At 38.9% G+C, this 27,574-nt stretch overlaps 1 protein-coding gene across 2 annotated transcripts in view; it reads left to right on the top strand.

Annotated features, from left to right (window-relative positions):
• The first annotated feature begins 1,136 nt into the window (after positions 1–1,136).
• dtymk (deoxythymidylate kinase (thymidylate kinase)) overlaps positions 1,137–27,574 on the top strand; it is a 38,981-nt gene continuing 12,543 nt past the window's right edge. The window contains exons 1-5 of one of the 2 annotated variants that reach the window (XM_069896440.1): positions 1,137–1,313; positions 5,438–5,546; positions 12,152–12,242; positions 13,757–13,954; positions 15,805–17,668. In XM_069896440.1, the coding sequence (XP_069752541.1) occupies positions 1,184–1,313; positions 5,438–5,546; positions 12,152–12,242; positions 13,757–13,954; positions 15,805–15,915 (639 nt within the window). In that variant the 5' untranslated portion in view covers positions 1,137–1,183 and the 3' untranslated portion in view covers positions 15,916–17,668. Of the gene's footprint in view, positions 1,314–5,437; positions 5,547–12,151; positions 12,243–13,756; positions 13,955–15,804; positions 17,669–27,574 lie in introns of those variants that run through there. The other variant, XM_069896441.1, reaches the window with a different exon arrangement.

The following is a 27,574-nucleotide window of genomic DNA, read 5'->3' as shown; positions in this document are numbered from 1 at the left end:
TCCAGTGTATAGAATCATTTAAATTCTTGCTGCAGCCCCACAAACACATAAGATACTTGTTTAACAATAATTAGTTTAACAGCTCTTTGACTTACTATGGACTACACCCTGTAGTTTGTTTTAATATTGCACAAGCTGCTGTACTTCAGTGTCGATTGACTTGCTGGAGAGGGCTCAAAATAAACTTTTTCCACTGCGTCTTGCTCTCCGTGGCAACGTGACAATATTCAATTCAAACTACACTGCAGCCACCTTGAGGCTAACAAAGTAGCAGCATTGAGATCCAGATGATGTTTGAGGAAGCTCACTAGGAGTCTCCTGATAACCACACAATAGCTTGGCTTCCTGAAAGCACTGGAAATGAGGCATTTTGCCCCATGACTTTTACCACTGACTGTGCGGGAACGACCCAAAATGATTCACCATCTTCTGTTTACTGCAACCAGCCGCCTTCACGCTGCCCATTCCGCGTGGGCTAACCAGTAGCAGGTCCATTCCTGGTAATAGTGCGGTGGGAAACACCCCCAACCTGGCAGGGCGAGTTCAATTCATCCCGGCTCTGACACTTGGCTGGGGACAAGTGTCAGAGCCCGGTCGAGATAGCTCACTAATCGCCTTCTGGCGGTGTGAAAGCACAACTTGATCTCGCATTGTCACCGCTGGAGAAGGGACCCTCCTTAAAATGCCGGGTTGTCGATTAACCAGGTAAATTATGGTGCAGTGGGAAAGGCTCCCGAGTGCAGCACGCCCACGAAGTTTCCCGGCTTCCAAGGAGGGTGGGCAGTGTGAAAGGGGCATCATTTGGCCAAGACCCAACCTTGATGAAGGGCTCGAGCCTGAAACGTCGGTTCTGTTTGCTACATAATGTTTGACCTGCTGAGTTGCTCCAGCTTTCTGTTTTACTTCAACTCTTGACATCGCCCAAAGCCGCGTTGCATATCAGAGCAATTCCACCAGCTTCTGGGGTGATCTTTTCTCAGTGTGAACTGTACAACTTCAGTGAAGCTCACCGCCGATCGACTGCGACGCTCACTCATCTCCCCAGCGCCCAGCTTTCCCATCAGCCAATCGGCGCCCGGTGTGCAGATGACAGCCAATCGGGGCACGCTGCGTGGGCAGCAGCGGCCAATGAGAGCTTTCCAAGCGGGAGCTCGACTCTCCGCCGCCTGCACTGCAAGAGCAAATGGCGGCCAAACGAGGAGCCCTGATTGTGTTGGAAGGAGTGGATCGGGTGGGAAAGAGCACCCAGTGCAAGCGGCTGCTCGAGGCCCTGCGGCAGCGAGGGCGGGCTGCTGAGTTGATGAGCTTCCCGGGTAAGTGATGCGGGGATTGCCCTCACCAGATCCACTCAGAAATGCCTCCCCCAGCCAGTCCCACTGATGTCTCTGGCACACTTCAATCCCCAGACGGGCCCTGCACCCCGACGTCTAATGAACGAGGTCCGAAACCCAATCTGAGATAAGGAAACCTGGGTGTGGAAGCAGGTAGCGACAAGAATTCATAAAGCCAAGAAGTCTTAAAGTGTGAAACGATCAATATTTAAAAGTGAGTGATCACCCATTTAAGAGATGAGATTAATATGTTTCATCCAGAGGCCTGTGATTAAAGGATGGTGGAAGCAGTCGTGAATACTTTTAAGAGCAATTGATGAAGAGGTGATGGGAAATGCCTGATGGTAGTGTGAGAAACAGAAGTACCTTCATAGAAATTGCTCCAGACAAAAATTGAGAACATTTATTATACAACAATGCAAAGTTGGGTGCTTCCCCTTACCCACACACACACTGGGGCTCACCCAACTTTTATACAGTTTATTTCAGTATAGAAGTACCCTCCCCCTTACATTCTTCTGCCTCCTGGATAAGTTTGGCATTAGGCAATCCTGTCTGCCTACGTGCTGTTTCTGTGAACTTGGAGAACCAGGGGGTATCCTGTCTGTCCCATCATGTCATTGTCTATTGTCCTTATTCACAAACCTGCCTTTGTCCTTATTCACACCTTCCCAACCCTCAGGGCTTACTTAACTCTTATGAACTTGCTAATTCTGTCTGCTTACTAATTACATATGCAGAATTTGCTGACTCTCTCTAAGGCTAGAAGACCCTTATCTTATTCAGACTAACTTTAACTTCCTACATTCTATTATCTACCCTTATCCTATTCTACTGGCTTCATTACACATCTATATACTAGCTTTCTTCATCTCTCATATTTTCATATTAGTTTTACTCATCTCTCACAATAGCAGCAGGCCAGAGAAGCTGGGTGGTCCACTGCTTCTGCCTCGTCCAATGGTTTTTCATGCAACTAGCCCCATTTACTCACCATCCCACGTCTTCTGCTCTAGCAATTCCGTGATTTTAATATTAAAAACCATGTTTTCATTCTTAGACAGTTACTTGGGTTCAATGATGACTTGCTTACATTGTAGTTCAATGCCTGATGGAGCTAGTGTAGGATCAGGGATGGAGCAAGAGGGTCTTGGCAGGGGAGCGAGATAGGGGAGGGGTGCACTCCCTTCACTATTTCTGCCGAGCCTTCGCAGTGTAACAAGGATGCAACTTGCTCCCCGGTTTTGAGCAGCAATTCTCATAATTTTACTGTGATGCAACAAATTTCCACGAGGCTCTCTGTCTCTGCATAATCTCTGGATTTGCTGGAACTTGAATAGATTACCTATTTTGGGAGATTGTTGTAGACCATCTGGATGATGTTGCCTGCCTCTTGGAATCAGTTGAGAGCAATTGGGTCTCATTGCTTGGGATGTGGATGTTGGTTTGCTATAACTACCAGTGGAATTGGAGAATTTTGCAGTTATTTTTCCTTTGAATAATGATCATTGCTGTTCCAAAGGACACAAACATTTGCAGCAGGTTTGATGTCTCAATCTTCAAACACCTTTTTCCCATTTGTACACAGGCATGTGTGTTGATGAAGTCTCCACTCATTACCTGCCTGCCATGACATCAGGGCCACTTTCTCAATTCCATGCTATAGCTGATGAATTATGGCTGTCCCTCATTTAAATAAATTAGTAGCAAAAAACCTACAAACTTTGGCATCTGGAATATCAGGACCCTCATGGAGTTAGTCAACAGTGACAGATCTAGATAATGCTCTGCTGTCATAGCTTGATATTGAGATCACATTCCTGAGTCAGATACAATGGGCAGGAGATGGCCAATTGAAAGAGTGACATAGTAAGCTTGTCTCTGGGAAAGGCAAACTGGAAGAGGAATTCTTGTTTATGAGATGATGTTTGCTTTCAAGAATATCAGCTCCTCTGTTGTCTCAGTGACTTCCCCTGTGGGATGAGTGAAAGCCTCTTAACCTTCTGGTTCACTTTAACTATGAACTATCACTTTACAGTCATCACTTTAGAAGTTTATGGCCAAAGAGGATATCTACTGTAACCTGGCAGAAGAAGGGTGGTGGGGGAAACCCAGACCTGAATCTCTGTTGAAGTTAAACCAATCCTCTGGGTAACTGTGACAGTATTGAAAGGCCATAATCCTTTGACAAAGTGAGATTGCCACAGGGAGCAGGGAAAGCAAACTCAGCTCTTGTTGACTGTTGGATTATATCATCATCCAAGCAAGAAAGTCCCATGTAGTCCATGCCCTGGTAGGTGCTGATTGCTGCTGGACTGAGCACTACTTCATCTGTTCAAGATTCAAACTTTTATCGTCATGTAATAAAACAGAAAATGTTATATTACACAAAATTTCCTTTAGTCTTCTATAAGGCAGACAAAAATTTGCCATCAGCAAAAATTGCCCTTATAGACAGAAAAAAAGAGAAGCAAAAGAGAGCCCCCCTCTTCTCCAGCTGTCCCTAACCCATTCTCCAGCAGTCCTCAGCCTGGTGCGAGTCCCATATCCACAGATGCCTGCAGCCTGTGTGGGTTCCTCGTCTAAAATCACCACCGCCTGCCACTCAGTATTCTTCAGCCGCAGAGCCCCTCACAGTTCCACTGCTGTTGTCACTGTCCCAAGGGTAATCTCCTCAAATGAGGAGGGGTAGTGTTGGACTCTGGCTTTAATTTATTTACTCTTAATTTAATCTATGTGTGAACTGAGTCCAGCGCGTTCGTTGAATGAAGTGATAGGAGAAGGTATTCGGTTCAACAGTCAGTTTATTACACCACACAGCACAGCACAGCACAAGAATAAAACTTAACAGAGCTCTGGGTCAGTCTGTTAGTTCATAGGTCACCTGCCAGTGAGCTACTCCCCGAGACTGACCCCTATTGTCCAGTTGGCACAGTTTATATAGGTCAATCTTATCACACAGAACAAAAGTTGTTTTCCCTGCTAGATCTTTTTGCATAAGGGTTATCACAAGTCATCTCCTGTTTTGCAGATTTCTGGGGTGTAGCATTCCCATGTTAATCCTCCAGGCCAGACTATCCTGTTGTTTAGATCTGAAATTAATTCATCCCCAGATATTTCTAATCACCATTCGGTCCCTGTCTGGCCAATTTCTGCTGTTCTCTTTAACACCTCCTCGTGCCTTAATCTTCCTCCTAGACTGGTTTTCCATTCCCTTTGATTCTTGCGGGCCATTCTTTGTTCTGATCTGGCCTGTGTCTCCTGTGCTACTTCCCACCTCCTTCAGTTGAGCATTCCTCCTAAATCGTTTTATGCATATCCTCTCCCTGTATCTTGGGAGCAGCCAATTTTGTTCAGCCAACTTTGCTCCATGCTGTGACAGCCACTTAGCCACATTCCTCTTTCCCTGACTCATGCAGTACAAATAAACTTATTGATTAATCATTTATTTCATACTGTTTTAACCCCTAGATTCCAACAGTAGTTGTCTCCTTGTTTTCTGATGCTCTGTGCCAGTCCACTGCTTTCCTGGAGTCTGCAACCCCTCTTGGCCACTGCCGAACATAGGCACCACCATCTTGGGCCCAGACCATGCAGTCATAGGAAATGTCCTTTAACAGGCCATTTAAAGGGTGTATGGAACCGATGGCAGTTGGACCCCAGAAGGGAGTGCTCTGTTTCCGCTCCCCACTCTTCCTCCATTGGATACCTCCATTGACCTGGCCCCAAAAATGGGAAACGTTGGAGCAAAAAAAAGACATGCAAGGCCTCAAGGCCCATGCAAAGAGAGCTCTTCTCTTGTTCAAGCCTCACAGACGACTTGTTGACCTCTAAATATCTGAAACTGCAGATAAACTGGTTTTTCTCCCAGTTTGGCGACTTATCCCAAACTTCCTCTTTTGCACTTGTTTTAACTGCCAAGTCATCTGAACAATCTTCTGCTTAAGCTCTGAGACAAAATCCCAACAATTCCCTTCAGTGTGGTCAAGTTTCAGATTTTGTTGATTAACAGTTTTGTCATGTTACCTATCTTAAAGTTGCTACAGACAAGCTGTCTAATAGCATGACAGTGGGAAATATCTGATTTGTGTCTCATTTGGTTTCAGACAGAAGGACTGAAATTGGCCAACTAATCAGCTCGTACCTGCAGAAGAAGCACAACCTGAATGATTGTGCTGTGCACTTGCTCTTTGCAGCCAACAGATGGGAACAGGTGTAAGGTGTTCCACTTAAAATACTATATAGAAGTGAGGGAGATGGTTCCTTTCTAATGCAGAGTGGATGGCAAAGCCTAAAGTTTACTTCAGATCAGCTATGGATTCTTCCTGTGGCTGTTTGCCATTCAAATGAGCTTGACTTTTAATTGAGATTGTACAGATCATTTCATGCATCTTTTACTTGATGTTAACATAGTGTGTAGATATCTGGGCAAATTCATCACTTAACTTTAATCAATGAACCAAATCGAGGAGTCACGTGATGGAGTAGTGGCCGGTAGGGGAACTCCAGCCCTCCAGAAAAGTTAAAAAAGGTAAAGAAAAAACAAAGTCACTAACACAGAAACCATGACAAATTGAAAGTGAAAGTGTGGAGAAAATGGCAGCAAAGAAAGAAAAACCAAAAACAACGGGAAGAAAAGAAGAAGGAAGGACGTCGGAGGAGGAAGGTGAAGGCCTTACCGGTACGAGGAGGACTTCAAAGATGGCTCACGGAGCCAAACAAAAGTGCGCAACCACGCATGCGCGATGCACAAGACAAAAACAACACCGACGGGAGGGGGGACCAGCTGAGGAGTAAATCTCCACAGCTGAAACAGACAAGTATAACACAACAGCAAGACTCTCAACAGGAAAACATAGAAAATAACGGGAACAAGAAGGAAGAGAATAAAAAAAGGAAATCAGAGAAACAACAGATGACCAACCCAGAGGAAGACGACCAACACCAAGACACCTTTAATAAAAATAATAAAAACAAAAATACCCAACAAAATAAAATAAACAACCCAACAAGAAAATCAGAAGAGACAGAGGTAAAGCACACAGATCCTGGAGTGGACTCAGAAGAAGAGGAGGGAGAACATCAAACTCTACACAGAGAAATGGAAGATGAAGGGAAGGGACAGTACATGGATATTTTTTTTTAAGAATATATGGAAACAGTAAAAGAATGGCAGACACAAGAATTCAGTGAAATAAAAAGAATAAAAAGTACAGAAGAAAAAAATGAATAGATTAGAGATGGTCATGACAGAAATAGGAAAAAGAGTAGACAAGGTGGAAGAACGAGAAACAGCCATAGAAATGGAGGTAGATGGCTTAAAAAAGAAATTAGAAGAATCTGATAAAAAAAAGTTAAAGAAACACAGGAGCTGTTAGCTCAGAAGATAGATATAATGGAAAATTATATTAGAAGAAACAATATAAAGATAGTGGGCCTTAAGGAAGATGAAGAAGGCAAAAATATGAAAGAATTTATAAAAGAATGGATCCCCAGGGTCCTAGACCAGAATTACAGGAAGAAATGGAAATAGAAAGGGCACACAGAACATTAGCCCCTAAACCACAACCACAACAAAAACCAAGATCCATTCTAGTAAAATTCCTAAGATATACAACAAGAGAGAATATATTGGAGAAGGCAATGAAAAAAATAAAAGAAGACAAAAAACCACTGGAATAAAAGGGTCAAAAAAAATTTTTCTATCCAGATATAAGTTTTGAACTCCTGAAGAAGAGGAAGGAGTTTAATGCAGCAAAAACGACCCTATGGAAAAAAGGTTATAAATTTATGTGAAAATACCCAGCGGTACTTAAAATAATTATCCCGGGGCAGCAAAGCAAACTATTCTCGGATCCGGAAAAAGCACAAAAATTTGCAGAACAACTACAAAACAGACAGAGAGATGAAGAGATGTAACAAGAACAAAAATGACAACAAACTATAAATAAAATAGAGTATAAGTAAGAACTAAGAAGGGAAAGAAAGGAAATAGGGAGGGAATTAAGAGAGTGACCTTTGTTATATATGAAGATTAAAATCTTTTCTGGGGGGATGCTGGGTGGGGAAGAATTACAGTCACTGCGAAATGAGTTGACACTTGCGAGTGGATTCGCAAATCCAAATGGAGAGGGGAAATGTGGTTGCCCGACGAGGGACAAAGGGCAACTCAGAAAGGGTAGGGACTATTGGGGTTAAAGGAATTTTAGATATGAGAATAGTGGAAATATTTTATTAGAAATGTTGTCTTATAATTGTTCAAAAAAAAGAAAGCAGAAATGGATAAGAAGGGAAGGTGGTGATGAGGAAACGGAAAGGAAAGATAAACAAAGTATGAAATGGCTATGTTGAACTATATGACTTTAAATATTAATGGAATACATAACCAAATCAAAAGGAAGAAACAGTTAAATTTACTGAAAAAAGAAAAAATTGATATAGCATTCGTACAAGAAACACATCTAACTGAAGTGGAACACAAGAAATTAAAGAGAAATTGGATAGGACATGTAACAGCAGCATCATATAATCCAAAAGCCAGAGGAGTAGCTATATTAATCAATAAAAATGTACCAATCAAAATAGAAGAGGAAATAATAGATCCAGCAGGGAGATATGTAATGATAAAATGTCAGATATATTCAGAATTTTGGAATTTACTCAATGTATATTCACCGAATGAAGAAGATCAAAAATTTATGCAAGATATCTTTTTGAAGATCAAAAATTTATGCAAGATATCTTTTTGAAGATAGCAGATACGCAAGGGAACATACTAATAGGAGGGGATTTTAACCTTAATTTGGACTCAAACATGGATAAAACGAAAAAAAATCTAACAGAAAGAACAAAGTAACTAAATTTATAATTAAATCGATGCAAGAAATGCAACTTTTGGATATATGGAGGAAACAACACCCAAAGGAAAAGGAATATTCATACTATTCGGGTAGACATAAAACATACTCAAGGATAGACCTATTCCTGTTATCAGCCCACATTCAAGGGAGAGTTAGGAAAACGGAATATAAAGCTAGACTATTATCGGACCACTCACCCCTGTTATTGGCAATAGAGGTAGAGGACATCCCACCAAGAATGTATAGATGGAGATTAAACTCCATGCTACTTAAAAGACAGGATTTTAGAGAATTCATTGAACGACAAATTAAAGTGTACTTTGAAATAAATATGGAATCAGTGAAAGATAAGTTTATACTATGGGACGCAATGAAAGCGTTCATCAGAGGGCAAATAATAAGTTATGTAACTAAGATGAAGAAGGACTACAATTGGGAAACAACAGTTGGAAAGGGAAATAACATAGAAAAAGAATTATCAATAAAGGAAGATACAACTAAAAGAAGAGAATTGGCAGATGAAAAAATAAAATATGAAACACTACAAACATATAAGGTGGAGAAGAACATAATGAAGACAAAACAAATATTATGAGCTAGGAGAAAAAACGCACAAAATTCTAGCGTGGCAGCTTAAGACAGAACAAACTAAAAGAATGGTATTGGCATTAAGGAAAAAAGGACAAACAGATTACATATAATCCAACGGAGATCAAGGAAAACTTCAGGGAATTCTACAAGCAATTATATCAAACTGAAAACAAAGGGAAAGAAGACAAAATAGATGAATTTCTAACTAAAATTGAACTACCGAAATTACAAACAGAGGAGCAAAATAAATTAATAAAACCATTTGAAATAGAAGAATTACAGGAGATATTAAAAAAACTACCGAACAATAAAACACCAGGAGAGGATGGATTCCCAATAGAATTCTATAAAACATTTAAAGACTTATTAATTCCTCCCCTTCTGGAAGTAATCAACCAGATTGATAAAACACAAAGCATACCAGATTCATGCAAAACAGCAATAATTACAGTAATACCAAAGACAGGGAAAGATCCACTTGCACCAGCATCATATAGACCAATATTTTTACTTAACACAGATTATAAGATAATATGTAAACTATTAGCAAACAGATTGGCCGACTATGTACCAAAAATAGTAAATCTAGACCAAACTGGATTTATTAAAAAAAGACGAACAACAGACAATATCTGTAAATTTATTAACTTAATTCATGCAGTAGAAGGAAATAAAACTCCAACAGTAGCGGTTGCTTTAGACGCAGAGAAGGCCTTTGACAGAGTAGAATGCATTATTTATTCAAAGTACTACAAAAATTCAGCCTACCAGAGAAATATATTAATTGAATTAAAGCATTATATAAGGGGCCATTGGCAAAAGTGACAGTAAATGGATAACTTATGTGACAGTAACTTAAGCAGATCAACAAGGCAGGGATGTCCACTATCTCCTTCACTGTTCGCGTTAGCTCTAGAACCACTAGCACAACTGATAAGAACAGAAAATAAAATAAAAGGGATAAAAATAAAAGAGAAGGAATATAAAATCAGTCTATTTGCAGATGATGTTATAATATACTTAACTGAACCAGAAATATCAATAAAAGAATTACATAGGAAATTGAAGGAATATGGAGAAGTATCGGGGTACAAGATCAACACAAATGAAAGTGAAGCAATGCCAATGAATAATGTGGATTTCACAAAGTTTAAGAAAGAATCGCCATTTAGATGGCAAATACAAGCAATGCGATACCTAGGTATACAACTAAATAAAAATCTTGGCCATCTATATAAACTCAATTACCATCCATTAATGAAAAAATTACAAGACAACTAAGACCATTGGAAAGACTTACCACTAACACTGATAGGAAGGATAACCTGTATTAAAATGAATATTTTCCCAAGGATACAATACCTATTTCAGTCATTACCAATACAACTAACAGAGAAATTCTTCAAGGAGTTAAAGAAAATAATAAGGAAATTTTTATGGAAAGGGGGGAAACCGAGGATAGCACTAGATAAATTAACAGAATGGTACAAACAAAGGCTTACAACTACCAAACTTTAAGAATTATTATAGAGCCGCACAATTAAGATACCTATCAGATTTTTATCAAACAAGGGAAAAACCAGATTGGACCAGATTAGAACTAGATAAAATAGGGGAGAAGATACATGAACATATACTATATAAATGGGATGAAAAATTGGTGCAACGTAGGAATTCACCGGTATTGCATTCATCTGCTCAACATTTGGAAGAAGATTCATGTAGAAAGGAATAAAACAAATTACCAACTACCAAAACTAATATTGACGCAAAATCAGCTAATCCCTTTCACAATAGATAACCTTTCCTTTAGAGAATGGGAGAGAAAAGGGATCAAAAGAATAGAAAATTGTTTTTTGGGAAATAAATTATCCTGTGAACAAATGAAGGATAAATATAACTCACGATACAATGTTTGCATACTACCAACTGAAAACCTACTTGAAGGACAAATTGGGAAACAGTCTGAGGTTACCAGAAGGAAGCAATTTTGAATATGTGATTACAGACAAAATGATAATTAAAAAGTTTGTAACAAACATGTACATCAAACTGCAAGAAAAGGAGAACGAGGAAACAAATGGTAAACTTAAACAAAAATGGGAACAAGATCTAAACATAAAGATAAAGAATAAAACATGGGTAAAGCTATGCTCCGGAACTATGAGAAATACAATAAACACGAGGTTACGCATGATACAATATAACTGGATACACAGGCTATACATCACACCTCAAAAGTTAAATAAATGGGACCCAACAGTATCAGACAGATGTTTTTGCTGTAAAAAGGAAATGGGAACAACAATTCTTGCAATTTGGACATATGAGAAAGTGGAAAAATTTTGGGAAGATCTAAACCAGATATTAAATAAAATCACAAAAAGCAATATACCAAAAAACCCAGAGATCTTCCTCCTAAGTAATATAAGAAACAAAGAATTTGGACTCGATTTGGATGGAGCACAAAAAAGATTTGTTATGATAGCCCTAGCTGTAGCAAAAAAATGTATTATGTCAACCTGGAAATTAGAAGACAACTTGAGAATACAACAATGGTATATAGAAATGAATAAATGTATTCCATTAGAAAAAATAACATATAATTTAAGAAATAACATTACAATATTTGAACAAATATGGGAGCCATACATTAAATGCAGTAGAGTAATCCTACCATGGACTTCCACCACCTAAAATGACAGAAGGAGAAGATAACGAAAAGAACTGACTCAGTAAAATTTCTTGTTTATTTTTATTAAGTGACAACATTGTTTAACGGATTTAATGTATCTTATAGATTGAACTTCAAATAAATGAGAAAGGGGGTGAAGGAGGGAGGGAAGGGAGGGGGGAAAAGGGGAAAAAAAATGACACTGTATATATTCAAGAGAAAAAATGTCTGTATGTATCTTGGTCAATATGGTTTATAGTGTGAAAAATAAAAAAATTTTTTTAAAAATCAGTGAACCAAATCTGAAATTTTAGATCAATTGCACCTGCAAACCACTATCATGAGTACCACTACATAAACTCAATATCATCTTCAAGTTCTCTTCTGAGTCCTGTATCACCTGAGCAGTAGATATCACTACCACTGTTCATTGGTATCAAAATTCTGGAGTTTTCTATCTTCACTGTGCTGAGGAAGTGCATGGCCTCTTGCAGTTCATCAAGATGGCTTGCCAATATAATCTGAGGGCAATAAATGATAACTTTTATGTGGCTGTCATCCTGTTTTTTAATTTCAAATAGGAAAACGCTTCAACATGTAGGGAGGGCAAAAACATTAAAACTTCTGTAGTTCTAATGTGGGACCTGAATCACAGATGTGTGTTTGCATTTTATTCCCTTCTTGTTATGTTTCAGGTCACTGATTAGAGAAAAGTTACAGAATGGAATTACCCTCATTGTGGATAGATATGCATTTTCTGGAGTTGCATTCACAAGTGCAAAATCAGTAAGTACTGTATTATGAAAGTGGGTAAAATTGTATTTTGAATTGTTAATGAAAGAAAATAGCCAATTCATAAAATGGATAAAATTTTAGTTAAAGGATATCTGGCTTGCACTATTGCTTACAATGCCCATGTGACTTGATCATTCAAGTTTAAGAATGAGGTCCCCCGATTGTCTTTGAACTGGAAATGCATAATATCCGTAACAGGTGCATATCTTCAGAACATTTCCTTAATTTGGTGTTCCAGTTTTGTTCATCTTTATCTTGGATTCTCTTTGAGAATTGAGACCAAGTGATGTCCTGATAGAAGTAGATAAAATTCTGAGAGGCAAAGGTAGTAGCTATTTCCCACTGTGAAATGCCAAATAGAAGAGGTCAAATGGTAGGTTTAAGGTGTTTAAATTTAAAGGAAATTTATTAGGCAATTTTTTTTTACACGAGAGCTGGTGGAAGCTGATATGATAGAAATTAAAATTTAGCCATACAGCATGGTAACAGGCCCTTCTGGGTCACTAACTGCACCACTCAATTGACCTACATCCCTGGACCATTTTGAAGGGTAGGAGGAAATGGGAGCATCTGGAGAAAACCAGACACAGGAAGAATGTACAAACTCCTTACAGACAGTGCTGGATTTGACGGTACCATTATGAAGAGGGTATAGCCTGGGTGGTGAGGGTCCTTGAGGATAGAAGTCACTTAAGACAGTGCTCTTGTAGATGTCCTCATTGGAATGGAGACCCTGGCTGAGTTCACAACTTCGTAGTTTTTTTCATCTCCTGTGCATTGGCTCCTCCATGCAACTGGTCAGAGTCTTTGGTGCCAATCTTTGGTGATGTTCCAAATCTCTCAAACTCCTTACAAAGCATAGTCACTGGCGAGCCTCCTTTATGATTGCATCGATATGGAAGCCTCAGGAAAGTTCCTCAGAGATGTTGACAGCAGAAACTTGAAGCTCTTACCTCGATGAGGACTGATTTTTTTTCTTTCTCTCTCCTGATTTCCCCTTTCTGAAGTTCTCAATCAGTTCCTTGGCTTTTGCTATCATTGTGTACACTTTATTGATTTTGTTTGTCTCTGTTTGTTTACATTTCTTTATTTGTTGACATGTGTATGTTGAGTCATTTTTTTGCACTACCAATAAGTAATAATTCTGCGTCGCCTGCAGGAAAAGGAATCTTGGTTGCATGTGATGTCTGACAATAAACTGAAATCTGGTGTCTGCATTTTCAGTAATTTCATCCTTGTTTTCATGGGCACCCCTTGCTGACATCAGTAACCTTAATTGCAATCCTTGAAATCTGGACTCCATATCTAGTCTTTTGTGTCATTTACTTTGCCTTATTGTTCTTAAAGTCAGGTCCTGCTGTTACAGATGTGATGACTAGCTTCACCTCTCCACCATCTCTCTTGACCCTCCATCTATAAGAGTCAAGAAAGGATGTGTTATTTGTCGATGTAAAGGAATTAATCTCTCCTTGCCTAATGCTGCTTGAATTACTTTTCATAAATAGGGTTTCAACTTGGAATGGTGCAAACAAGCAGATGTTGGTCTTCCAAAGCCAGATGTGATCCTGTTCCTTAATCTTGAACCCTCAGCAGCAATGAAGCGAGGAGGTTTTGGTACAGAACGCTATGAAAATCTTCACTTTCAGGAGCTGGTACTTCAGCGGTTTGGTGAACTGATGAAAGATGAGAGCCTAAACTGGAAGGTATGGACGTAGCAGATCAAAAAGGGCACAACTTTATAAAGGAAGGCACTAATGAATGACTGGGGGAGTTATCACTGAGGTCTTTATTGAGGACTTGCACCAAATATACTTTCCACTATGTTGACCAGTTTGTTGAGGGAAATTCAGCAAAGTATGTTGAATAATGATGCATAGTGGTAATGTAGGATAATTGCAGGGTGCCTTCAACTGAGTGAGATATGGAAGATGCATTGAAATGTAGAGAAATGTGAGGTTATCCACTTTAGTGACAATACCAGGCAGGAAGTTTAGCTGAATGGTGAGAAATTAGGAAAAGGGGCGGCACAACAAGACCTGGATATTCTGGTCCATGTGTCTCTGAAGGTTGGAATGTAACTACAGCAGGTGAAGAAAGCAAATGGCCTGTTGGCCTTTATTGTGAGATGTTTTGAAAATTGAAACAAGGTGGTCTTCCTGCAGTTGTATAGGACCTTGGTGAGGCCACACCTTGGGTGTAGTGTGCAGTGTTGGTCTTCTAATCTGAGGAAGGATATTGTTGATTTTGAGGAAGTACTACAAATGTTCACCAGACTGATTCCTGGGATGGCAGAACTGACTTATGAAGAAAGACAAGACTATATCACTGTAATTCATCATCGAAACATGTAATTTTAAAGGGCAGATGGGTTAGATGCAAAAGGAATATTCAGGATCTTGACGGCCCAAAATAAGGGTTACAGTGTAAGGATATGTAGGAAGCCACTTAGGACTGAGAGAAGAAGAAACATTTTCATTCAGAAAGTTGTGAACTTGTGGAACTCCATCCCACAGAAAGTTGTTGAGGCCTGTTCATTCGATTATATTCAAAAGGCAGCTGGATCTGGCCCTTATGGCTAAAGGAATCAAAGAGACTGGAGAGAAAGTAAGAATAGGGTACTGAAGTCACATGATCACCCCTGATTGTATTGAATGTTGGTACAGGCTCATGGGGCTGGGTGGCTTCCACCATGGGTGAGTGGTAGATTGGGAGATAGGAGGGGACAGTTGATGGGATTATGGATGGAATAAAAAATGAAATTAATGTAGGATAGGTGTTACTGGGTGGTTCATGGTTGGGGTGAATTCTGAAGGGCTTAGTTCACAGAGTTGGATATAATTTAGACTGCACTATTTAAAAAAGTCCTTGGCTTTCTCCAGAATCTGGTATTATAAACCAATTAGATCATAACATTCCTAGTGACACCTCCACTGGCATCATCATCCTATCCAGCTACCACGTCCACATGTCAGACAGAATCCAGAGAAGACAGACAGCTAGCACTTCGGGCCACAACATTGACTGTCTATGGTTTCCACAATACTGCCTGACCCCCAAGTTCCTCACCATTTTCTGTATTCCTCTAATTTTCTAGCATCTGCAGTCTGCCTTGTTTGACTTCTCAACATGTGTTTGTGGGAACATTTGCTGCAGGAAATTCTTCAGCTCTTACTCAACTTCAAAATACTTGTGCTTAATTGTGAGTAGGGCCTACTTTACCTGTGGTTATCCAGGGGAAATAAATTATTTTGGACTTCTTCCATGGCAGAGGAATTTAAGGCAGCGAATCCCAACTGTTTTGTTATCAATATCATGTATTTATGTAATACTGTGTATAATTTTAGTAGTTGTAAACCATTCGAACTGCATCTTTGTGGGCAGTGCAGCCCAGATCAATGGAACCTGTTCAAAACAAAATGTTCATGTTGCCTCTCAGTCTTGCTGATCACTTCAAGACTGTCTCCTCTGGTTAAAGATCCTTCTGACATGAAAGGCAGTCTTCATTTTCTCCTATTTAACTACTTGTGGCTCTTTTTATGTGTAAAAAAAACAGGTGTTAGATGCTTCTCAAAGTATTGAAGTCTTACATCAGGAGATCATCTCCAACGTGGAGAACGCCATAGAGAAAGCCATGGATCAGCCAATTGGAGAACTTTGGAACTGAGGAACTTCCTGCAGAGACAGTGAGACATTTGGCCGGAGGAAATCTTGTGGGTTTAGAAAATTATCCATCTTTTTTTTCCCCCCATCTAAGTATTCAGCTCAAGTTTGTAGATGACTCTTTGAAAATTCTCTTCTCTGATCCCATGGAAGAGTTTAATCTATGGCCCTGCTATCTTGTTTAAAACAGGGATGCAAAGTATTAGAAATGTGCAAGTCATTGGTTTTGTTTCCCCTCTTTCTCTTTCTCTCCCCCCACCCTCCTCTCTTCAATCAATGGGCTGCCATATAACACTTAGGTATTGCTTTCCTCCCATCGCAGGGTAATAGATGTAAACTGGATCCCAGGCCTAGGTTCAGTATGTGTTTAAAACATTTGGTTCGGGTATCACCCCTCTCCCACCTGCCTCACTGGGCCCACTCGGACAGCACTCCCATCAGCCTGACTGTTGGGAGCCCACTGCAGCACTGGCTCACCCACTTGACAAATTCTCAGATGCGTCCCATTTCTCCAACCACTTCATGGTGGCTCTGGGAGCAACATGTGCCTCCACCCTCCCTCACATCTACAGCCTTGCAAAGTCCCCTGATGTTCTGCAAGGACCCCTCACCTTCAAACCACCTCTTTCCCAATCTTGTCACACAACCTATTTCTACACCTTCCCAAACCATTCTTTAACCTTCCCATTCCCACACAGACCTGTCTGTCCTTGCCTCATACATTACTGGGATGAGGCCAAAAACAAATGAAGAACACATTTTTTCTGGGTAGCCTAGGTATGAACATTGAATTTTGCAATTTTTTAAATTATAATTTTTTTATTTTTGACACTGTGAACCATATCGATCAAAATATATACAAACGTTTCTCATTAAATTGTCATACACAATGGCATTTTCTCCCTTTTTTCCCCCTACCCTCCCTACCCCCTTCCCACCCCCCCCCTCCAAGACTAATTCAACATATACAATACAATAAAACCATTAAACAATGTCTTCACACAATGAAAAATAAACAAGAAAAATGTGTCATCTACTTATACACACTGAATCAAGTCATTTTACCTTTGCTGTATTCTCAGGCTCTCTTCCATTTTACAAGTTGACATTATACATTTTTTTGCTATTGCTATGACTATCATAATAAATCTTTTTTGCACTTTATCCAATTTGAGGCCTGATTCCTTACTTCTTATGTTACTTAGAAGAAAGATCTCTGGATTTTTTGGTATGTTATTTTTTTGTGATTTTATTTAATATCTGATTTAGATCTTCTCAAAACATTGCATGTACTGTTTCCATTTCCTTCTTACAACGAAAACATCTATCTGATAATGTTGGATCCCATTCTTTTAACTTTTGAGGAGTGATATATAACTTGGTGTAGCCAATTATACTGTATCATGTGTAACCTTGTGTTTATTGTATTCTTCATAGTTCCAGAACATAACTTTTCCCATGCTTCATTTTTTATCTTTATGTTTAAATCCTTTTCCCACTTTTGTTTAGGTTTATGGCTTATTTCATCATTTTCCTTACCTTGCAGCTTAATGTACACATTTGTTATAAATCTTTTAATTATCATTGTGTCTGTAATCACATATTCAAAGCTGCTTCCTTCAGATAATCTCAAGCTGTTTCTCAATTTATCCTTTAAATAAGCTTTCAATTGATGATATGCAAACATTATACCAGAGTTATTTCATATTTGTACTTCAACTGTTCAAATGTTAATAAATTATTTCCCAAAAAACAAATTTCTATTCTTTTGATTCCTTTTCTCTCCCATTCTCTAAAGGAAAGGTTATCTATTGTAAAAGGGATTAGTAGATTTTGTGTCAATAATAATTTTGGTATTTGGTAATTCGTTTTTTTCCTTTCTAAGTGGATCTTCTTCCATATATTAAGTAAATGATGCAATACTGGTGAGCTTTTATATTGCACCATCTTTTCATCCCACTTATAAAGTATATGTTCCGGTACCTTCTCCCCTATTTTATCTAGTTCTATCTTAGTCCAGTCTGGTTTTTCCCTTGTCTGGTAAAAATCTGATAAATACCTTAATTGTGAGGCTCTATAATAATTTCTAAAGTTTGGTAACTGCAAACCACCTTGGTTATACCTCTCTGTCAATTTATCTAATGCTACCCTCGGTTTCCCCCCTTTCCACAAGAATTTCCTTATTATTCTCTTTAGTTCATTAAAAAAAATTCTGTTAAGGGAATTGGTAATGATTGAAGTAAGTATTGTATCCTTGGGGAAACATTCATTTTAATGCAATTTCCCCTCCTTATCAACATTAGCAGTAATTCTTTCCAATGTTCTAAGTTTTCCTGCAATTTCTTTATTAGTGGCTGATAATTTAGTTTGTACAAGTGGTTATTTTTGAACCTGATACCTAGGTATCTGATTGCTTCTGCTTGCAATCCAATCAATATATTTTTCTGGTAGATTGATCCTCTGTAATACTTTAAATAAATAGTTACACTCTACTCTGTCAAAGGCTTTTTCTGCATCTAAAGCAACATCCACTGTTGGCTTCATATTTCCTTGAATTGCATGAATTAGATTAATAAGTTTACAGACATTATCCGCTGTTTGTCTTTTCTTAATAAATCCAGTTTGATCTTGTTTTACTATTTTTGGTACACAGTTGGCAAAACTGTTTGCTAATAATTTTGCTATTATTTTATAATCTGAGTTAAGTAGAGATATTGGTCTATATGATGCTGGTGTTAATGGATCCTTCTCCTTCTTTGGTATTACTGTAATTATTGCTGTCTTACATGAATCTGGGAAGTTTTGTGTTTCTTCTATCTGGTTCATTACTTCCAGGAGAAGAGGAATGACTTGTCAGCCACAAACGAGCCTGCAGCTGACGTGGACATTTACCCCCTCCATAAATCTTCGCCCGCGAAGCCAAGCCAAAGAAAGAAATGTTTTATAGAATTCTATTGGGAATCCATCCTCTCCTGGTGTTTTATTGTTCGGCAGCTTTTTTAATATATCTTGTACTTCCTCTATTTCAAATGGTTTTATTAGTTTGTTTTGTTCCACTTCTTGCAATTTCGGCAGATCAATTTTCACTAAAAACTCTTCTATTTTATCATCTTTCCCCTCGTTCTCAGTTTGGTATAATTGTTCATAAAATTTCTTAAAGTTTTCATTAATTTCTATTGGGTTATATGTAATTTGTTTGTCCTTTTTACTTGATGCCAATACAGTTCTTTTGGCTTGTTCTGTTTTAAGTTGCCAGGCTAATATTTTGTGTTTTTTCTCCCAGTTTGTAATACTTTTGCTTTATTTTCATTATGTTCTTCTCCTCCTTGTACGTTTGTAATATTTCGTATTTTATTTTTTTGTACACCAATTCTCTCTTCGTTATATCATCCCCTTTTACTAGTTCCTTTTCTGTACTTATTATCTCCCTTTCCAACTGTTCTACTTCATGATTGTAGTCCTTTTTCATCTTACATAACTTATTATCTGTCCTCTAATGAAGGCTTTCATTGCATCCCATAATATAGATTTATCTTTCACTGATTCTATGTTTATTTCAAAATATGATTTAGTTTGGCATTCAATAAACTCTTTAAATTCCTATCTTTTAAGTAGCATGGAGTTTAACCTCCATCTATATGTTCTTGGTGGGATGTCCTCCAGTTCTCTTGCTAATAACAGGGGTGAATGATCAGATAGTAATCTAGCTTTATACTCAGTTTTCCTAACTCTCCCTTGAATATGGGCCGACAACAAAAACATATCAATCCTTGAGTATGTTTTATGCCTACTCAAATAATACGAATATTCCTTCTCTCTTGGGTGTAGCCTCCTCCATATATCCATAAGTTTCATTTCCTACATTGATTTAACCATAAATTTGGCTACTTTATTCTTTTTACTTGTCTTTTGTCCAGTTTTATCCAACATTGGATCCAAATTAAGGTTAAAATCCCCTCCTATCAATATATTTCCTTGTGTATCTATAATCTTCAAAAAAATATCTTGCATAAACTTTTGATCCTCCTCATTAGGTGCATATATATTGAGCAAATTCCAAAATTCTGTGTATATCTGACACTTTATCATTACATACCTCCCTGCTGGATCTATTACTTCCTCCTCTATTTTGATTGGTATATTTTTATTAATTAATATAGCTACACCTCTAGCTTTTGAATTATATGATGCAGTTGCTACGTGTCCTACTCAGTCTCTTTTAATTTGTTATGTTCCACTTCAGTTAGATGCGTTTCCTGCACAAATGCTATATGTATTTTTTCTTTTTTCAGTAAATTTAATAGCCTCTTCCTTTTAATTGGGTTATGTATTCCATTAATGATTATAGTCAAATAGATCAACGTGGCCATCTTATATCTTGTTTACACCTCATTTCCGCTTCCACATCACCTCCATCTCCCTTTTCCCCATTTTCATCTCTGTTTTCCCTTTTTAAATTCAATGTATGACAACACATTTAAAACATAAAATGCTTCAACAATTCCCACACCCAATATTACCTTAACCCCAAGTGCCCCTTCTCCTCATTTGGATTGTGATCTAGTTCTCAAGCATCAACTGATTTCGCAGTGACGGTTATTCTCTAACCACCCCCCCACCCCGAAAACACTTTTTTATACATATAACAAAGCTTTCCCATTTTTCCCCCTTCCTTCCTTCCTTCCTTCCCCTTTCTTTTCCCTCTTTAGTTCTTTACATATGCATTGTTTTTACATCTTTATATATATTTTATCGCCGTTCTTCATTCTTATTACATCTCTTCATCTCTCCTTCTGTCCTGGAAACGCTCTGCGAATTCTTGTACTTCCTCTGGATCTGAGAACAGTCTGTTTTGCTCCCTGCGTATAAATATTTTAAGCACAGCTGGATGTCTTAATATGAATTTATAACCTTTTTCCATAGGATCAGTTTTGCTTATTAAACTCCTTCCTCTTCTTTAAGAGTTCAAAACTTATGTCTGGGTAAAAAAATATTTTTTGACCCTTTTATTCCAATGATTTATATTCTCTAATTTTATTCCTTGCCCACTCCAGTATATTTTCTCTTGTCATATATCTCAAAAATTTTACTAAGATGGATCTTGGTTTTTGATGTATCAGTGGTTTTGGAGTTAATGCTCTGTGTGCCCTTTCTATTTCCATTTCTTCCTGCATTTCTGTCGTTCCCAGGTCCTTCGGGATCTATCCTTTTATAAATTCCTTCATGTCTGTGCCTTATTCACCCTCCTTTTTGTTTCGCCTATTATAATTTTCCAACATATCAATTTTCTGAGATAATAACTCTTGTGGCTCTTTAATTTTTTTGTCACTTTCTTCCAATTTTCCTCTTGAGTCGTTTACTTCCATTTCTACAGCCATTTCTCATTCTTCCACATTTTCCACTCTTTCCCTATTTCTGTCATGACTAGTTCTAATCTTTGCATTTTATCTTCTGTTTTCATTTTTCTTTTAATTGCACTAAATTCTAATGACAACCATTTTAATTATCTCATTTATTCTTCGAAAAAAGCTTTGTCTATATTCTGACCATCTGTTTTACTTTCTATTTCTCTGTGAAGATCTTGGTCTTCTTCCTCTTCTTCTGTGTCTGTACCTGTGTTTGTATCTTCTTCTCTTCTTTGTATCTGTATCTCTTCTGATTTTCCTGATGAATTGCTTGTATCATTTTGTCGGGCCTCTTCTTGCTGGGCCTCTTGCTGTTGGTCCTCCCCTCCTGGGCTGCTCATCTGTTGGGCCTCCTGCTGCTGCTCCTCTTGCTATTCACCCTGTCGACTTTCTTCCTCGCCTGGTTCCTCACTCCCTCTCCCGCCGCCTTCTTCATCTTCCAGCTGAGAGCCCAGGTGTCGAGCGTCCCTCAGCTGGTCGTGCTGTGGTTGTCTGCTCCTTGGCTGAGCCCCCCCCCCCTCCCGTCAGTGTTTCCTTTAACCTTTGATTGTGCACTTTTGTTTGGCTCAGAGAGCATTTTTGCAGTCCACCGGTCGGGGTTGGGGGGGGGGGGGCGTGACTCAACAGGGCCAACACCAACCTCGGAGAATGGGCGCTCTTTGCCACCACGGCTCCTGTTCTTTCGTGCAGGTAAGGCCTTCTTTCTTCTCCGGTGACTTCTTTTTTTCCCATTGTTTTTACTTTTTCCTTCTCTCTCTTCTCTGCAACTTTATCTTCTATTTCTTATATTTTATATTTGTTGAACTTTGTCTTTTCTTGACTTTTTTTCTGGAGAGGGCTGGTTTTCCCCTACCGGCCACTACATCATGTGACTCCTCAAATTTTGCAATTTAAGGTGACCTCCACCCCAGGCTGGATCCAGTGTTTCTCAAAGTTCTTCACCTCTAGCTCTCCCAGTCCATTCCATTATTAATTTTTTCCTGTAAAATCACTCCCCTCTCCCTGAACTCTACCTGTCTCCACTCTTCCTCTCCCTCCTTCATTTGACCAGATTCCTCCTGCCCCCTTCTCTTCAAATTTTGGTCTTGAAATCAGTCCCAACCCAAAATATTGACTGTCCACTTCTCTCTGTGGATGTTGCATGACCTGATTCCAGCTTTTCACTGAGTGGTATCAGGCAGCATGAACATTCAGTAGGATAATGGGAGTGGTTGTTTTTTTAATAGTTTATTTAAAATTTTTGGTCATACATGCCGTCAATTACAAAATTACAAGTACAAATGTAAATACATTATTCCATGATGGTTTTGCTCCAACCCTTACCCACCCAAGGAAAAAAGCCCAAAGAGTAGATATAAAGAATAAGTAAAAGGAGGAAAAGATAAGGAAAAGGAGAAGAAAGCAGGATGGATCGCTGAAAAGTGCCGCACACTCCACAGATCACAAATTGATATTCTATTTAATATTCTTTGGAGAAAATCATCGCAAGTCTCAAGGGTTGGTAAGAACTCATCTAAAGATTTACATCTGAATTTTGTAATTATGGTTGCCAAATTTTTAAAAATATGTCGTACTTATTTCTTAAGTTGTAGGTAATTTTCTTAAGGGGAATACAACTACAGTACAACTCCGATTATCCGAAATGGTCAGGACCGGGCCCATTTCAGATAAATGTTTTTTTTTCAGCGAATCAATCATTTAAAAAAAAACAACAAACAAGAAGATAAGGCTTTTTGTGCATTAAAATAATGTTTCATTCCCACCCAAAAAAATGCTGGCTTCTGCTGATCACCGACACCTCTCCACCAAGGGAGCCTAGGGTCCAGCTCCTGCCCAGGAGCATGAGGTCCCTGCCACCGCCAGGAGCCCGAGGACCGCTGCTGCTGGCACTGGGAGCCTGATGTCCCCGGTCAGTTCAGCTCCGAAAAAGTTTTGGATAAATGGGGATTTCGGATATCCTTGCTTATCCAAAATTTCAGATAACAGGATTTCAGAGAATCCAATTTTGGATAATCGGAGTTGTACTGTATGTATTTCTACATTCCAACGTGCCATACTTAGCGGTAGATGGGAATCAGACTTCTATGCAGCTGCTATACATTTTCTAGCCACTGCTGATGCAATTTTAACAAATTCTATTTAATATTTCGATAGTTTCATTTTAGGTCTTGTCCCTGTAAGATTACCTAGTAAAAATAATTCTGCATTTTGTGGAAATTTAATTCATGTAATCTGCTCTAAGAAATTTCCAAGATCGACCCCAAAGAAGTCTCACTTTAGAACATAACCAGGTTGAATGTTCCTCTTTGCCGCATGTAAAACATCGGTCTGATAAGTCTGAATCTAATTTGTTTAATTTCTGTGGTGGGTGTGAGATATAATTAATGCAAAAAAATGATATTGTACCTTACATTTATGGTATTAGTCCTGTCACAACATGGTCCAAACCAGGTTTCCTCATCTATTCTTACATTTAAGTCTGATTCCCATCTCTGCCTGAACCTATGAACACTCTGTTTGGGGGTTCCCATTTGAAGTAAGAGATTCATTGCTGAAGTAAATTTCTTTGTATTTCCCTTTCGAATCAGTCTCCACATTGCTACAATTTGGTAAAAACATTGTTGGGCCCAGTTTATCCCTTAGATATGCTCTTATTTGAAAATAGCAGAAGATTTGTTAAAAATTTCATACTTAAGTTTTAAATTATTCAAATGACATCAATTGTCCCCACTCATAACAATCTTTAATATATCTGATTCCTTTGAGTCAAATTTCAAAAATTTGATGGCCCATTATACAAAATATAGCCTATTAAGAATCAGGGGAGTTTTGGGATGAGTACCACCCCCCCCCCCCCACCCTTGTTCCAATATGATTATTTATTTTATACCAAATATTGTGTTTTAGCAAAGGGGTTTCTCTCTCACCACTTAGTAATTTCACATCCCATTTATATATAAAGTCCTCTGTAATTCTATTGTATCCAATTCTATTTTCACCCATGCATTGGGAACAGTTGTTGATTTCTACTCTGATGCTACAGAAGTGGATTTGGCACTCTCAATGCAGGGTTAGCTCTGATAATTTAGCTCAGTAATAGTTGTGGCCCCTGCTAATAAATGCCAGTGAGCAACAACAATGGCAATCGTGCAGACACAAGTAAGTGATGTTATGATAGCTAAATGATAAAATTGCTGGCATCACTGTTGATGTCTGATCCATTTTACACTCATTTATGAAAGGGAAAGCAACTGTGGTGAGCTGGATATATTGATGCATGGACCACAGTCCCATGCAATTTTTATTTGTGTGGTAAAGGATGAAAAGTCTGAGTGAACCAAACAAAGGCTCAATGTCAGCAGGGATCAGATGTGGAGGAGTTTGACAAGAAATAAAAGGGAAAGGAACTTGAATGTTCTTTTTAGAAACTGCAAATGGTGGAATCTTGGACACTCAGCAGGTCAGGCAGCATCCACTGGTGAAATGGCAGGGATAGAAGATGGTAGTGGGCTGATATTGAGGGTGAGAGGGCAAGGAATTTGAGGAAGGAGAAAGATTGGGGATAGTGGTGTTTTTATATTGGGGGGGGGTTAGAAGGTGAGGTGAGATGGTGGTTGGGGGGGTGGAAACCATGGGGACCCTTCCTATGAGTCTACTCAAAAGACCCAATGGGTAAAACAACGAAGGGACTAACAAGTGCTGGTTTATTCAGGAGGGATAAAGGCAAAACCCAAAACACTCCTGATTCACCTGATTACAAAATGTTTTGCTTCCAGCCACGGGATCAGAAGAGTAATTGTCCTCTCCAGTGTTAGAAGCTGCCAACTCTTTTCTTTTAAGTAAGGGCCTTGTCCTTGTGGATAAATACAAACTGCAGCTATGGAAGGAGTGACCAGGTTGGATCGATCTGTATATTTTGAGATGGTAGTAAGGCTAGAAGAGCCCAGGTCTCAAGGGTCACCTAAAGACACAGACTTTTGAGAGAGATTATTTTTACCCTGCTGACGATTTGAGCTGTTGCAGTACTAGAGGAACCGCAGGTTCAGGCACTTGGTGTATGTGTTTGGCTGGGTAACCAATGGTGAGAAGTTCCCATCCACAGGTCTATGACCGAATGCCTTGAAGGTATCGATGACTTGGGATTACTGACCACCCAGTCATCATGAATTGCCAATTGCAACTGATGTGGAGGGCAGATAGATAGAGACCCACACTCAGAGCACACAGTATGCTTGTGAGGAATGTGGAGCTAAAATATTTGCAGATTGTTTCTGACTATTTACAGTCAGGTTCACTCTGCTGTAGTTCAGTGGAGCATAGCTTGTGCATGTGGCACAGTTGTTGCATTAATCGTGCGTTTTTGTATTGTATTCCAGGGAAGAATCTTGCTGTAACCAAGTGGTGGTCGCACTTTTGCCAGTGCAGTGCATTTGTTGCTTGTCTGTAGGTGGAAAAAATTGTATCATTTTGCAATCCCTGTTTCGCTGTCATGTACAAAAAAGTCCTGGTCTCCAACTTGCTGTTTGATTTCATTAATCACTTCATTGAGAACTTGAACCAGAATCTACAAGCTCAACCTGTAGTCATTGTTGGCAAGACCAAACTTAGGACCACACAAGTATAGTTTAACACATGAAGCCTGTATCAATAACTGCCTGTTCTCGAATTCCATAAAGTGCAGCTGATTAGTTCTGAGATTTAAAATTAACCAACCCTGGTAGACCTCTGGCTCCTGTTCTTGAAACTCATCCAAGTTTTGCCTCTAAACATATTTAAACTTTAAATCAAATCATCAACTTAATAACTAGCAAACATCAACAAACCTGAAGATGTGATCACTAAAAACAACACCCTCAATCCAGATGATTTATGCCATTGTACCCTAGCTAAGAAATCCACTTTTCCATGAGCCTCTTGATCACTTGCAATGCCTGCTGATATAGGCCAGATTGAATTTGGACCCAACTGGCATTCCAGAGCATTGCTGATCCCCATGTTGATGTTCAGTAGATTGTGTCTACATCTGCCCTGTTAATGGATTTGGATGCTGTTGTGTCATTTGGCAGTTCAAGAGGATAGATGCTTTATACTTAAAGTAGCACCCTTCATGAAAGAATTTGGTTTAAGTTCATTTAATTTTAGCTTTCAAGATTCATTTAAACTGAGTGGCTGAAATGGTGAAACTCACTTTTGACAAGCTGCAAATTACCAGTCAGTAGGTACTAGATAAATGGTGAGGGTTCTGCAACTTGTGGCCAATTGGTGTCCCCAATGGAGTCTGGACTCACAAGAAATAATGCAGCAGCTAAGGCGTGGGGATGGAGGACAGGATCAGTAATTGTATTGAACACCATCAAACTCACATTATCAAGCCATGATGAAAAATTTCCCAGGGCACTGACAGCCAATGTTTTCTTTCTATGGTTTAGAAACTGTCCCCATATTGGAAATTGCCCCCATGCTGTTCAAGCTTCATACTTACAATGTCGAAGTTTCTGTGTTCCTTCCTGTCTGCAAGATCTGTGCCTCATGTCCAGTTAATTCTACATTGTTCTTGACTTTTTTTTAATATTGACTGTTTTTATAGTTATAATAGAGTAGTTTCTGCAAAGCTACACCAAACTGGTCCAGTATTCATTTACTTCTTTTGAAGACCTCATGTGGATTTATTGAAGAGCAAACTTTTGGTGTTAAGAACAAAAGACTTAGGAGAAGAATTAGGCCTTTTTCCCATTGAGTCTGCTCTACCTTTCAATTCATGGTTGGTGTACTTTCCTCTCAACCCCATCATCTCCATAACTTTTGTCACCCTCCAGAATCAAGAATCTGTTAACCTCTTTTGATTCTACCCAATGGTGACCTCCACATCAGCCTATGGCAACCAATTCCAGGTTCATTGCCCTCTGGCTGAAGAAACTTCTCTCTTAAGTGACATCTTTTTTATTGAGGCCGTGACTTCTGGACACTTGGTTCACTTTTTTTGAGAGTGTAGAGCTTTTACGATTTTGTGCTTTGAAATTTTATGAACAATAACAGCTAAGAGTTCAGAGCAATGCAGTGACGCAGCCAGTAGAGCCTCAGCTCCAGTGACCTGACCTCGGCTACAGCCTCCATGAGGTTTCCACCTTCAGTATGGATTCCCTCCAGTGTTCTGGAAGGTTAATAGGCTGTTGTAAGTTGCCCTTAAGTGTGTAGCTGAGTGAAAGAATCTGGGAAGTCCATGGGAATGTGGAAAGAATAAAACTGTATTAGTGCAGT

Source organism: Narcine bancroftii, chromosome 9 (genome assembly GCF_036971445.1).
Source record: "Narcine bancroftii isolate sNarBan1 chromosome 9, sNarBan1.hap1, whole genome shotgun sequence".
Classification (NCBI taxonomy): Eukaryota; Metazoa; Chordata; class Chondrichthyes; order Torpediniformes; family Narcinidae; genus Narcine; species Narcine bancroftii.
The sequence above is the reverse complement of the archived record's forward strand: the minus strand, read 5'-3'. Positions and strand labels throughout refer to the sequence as shown.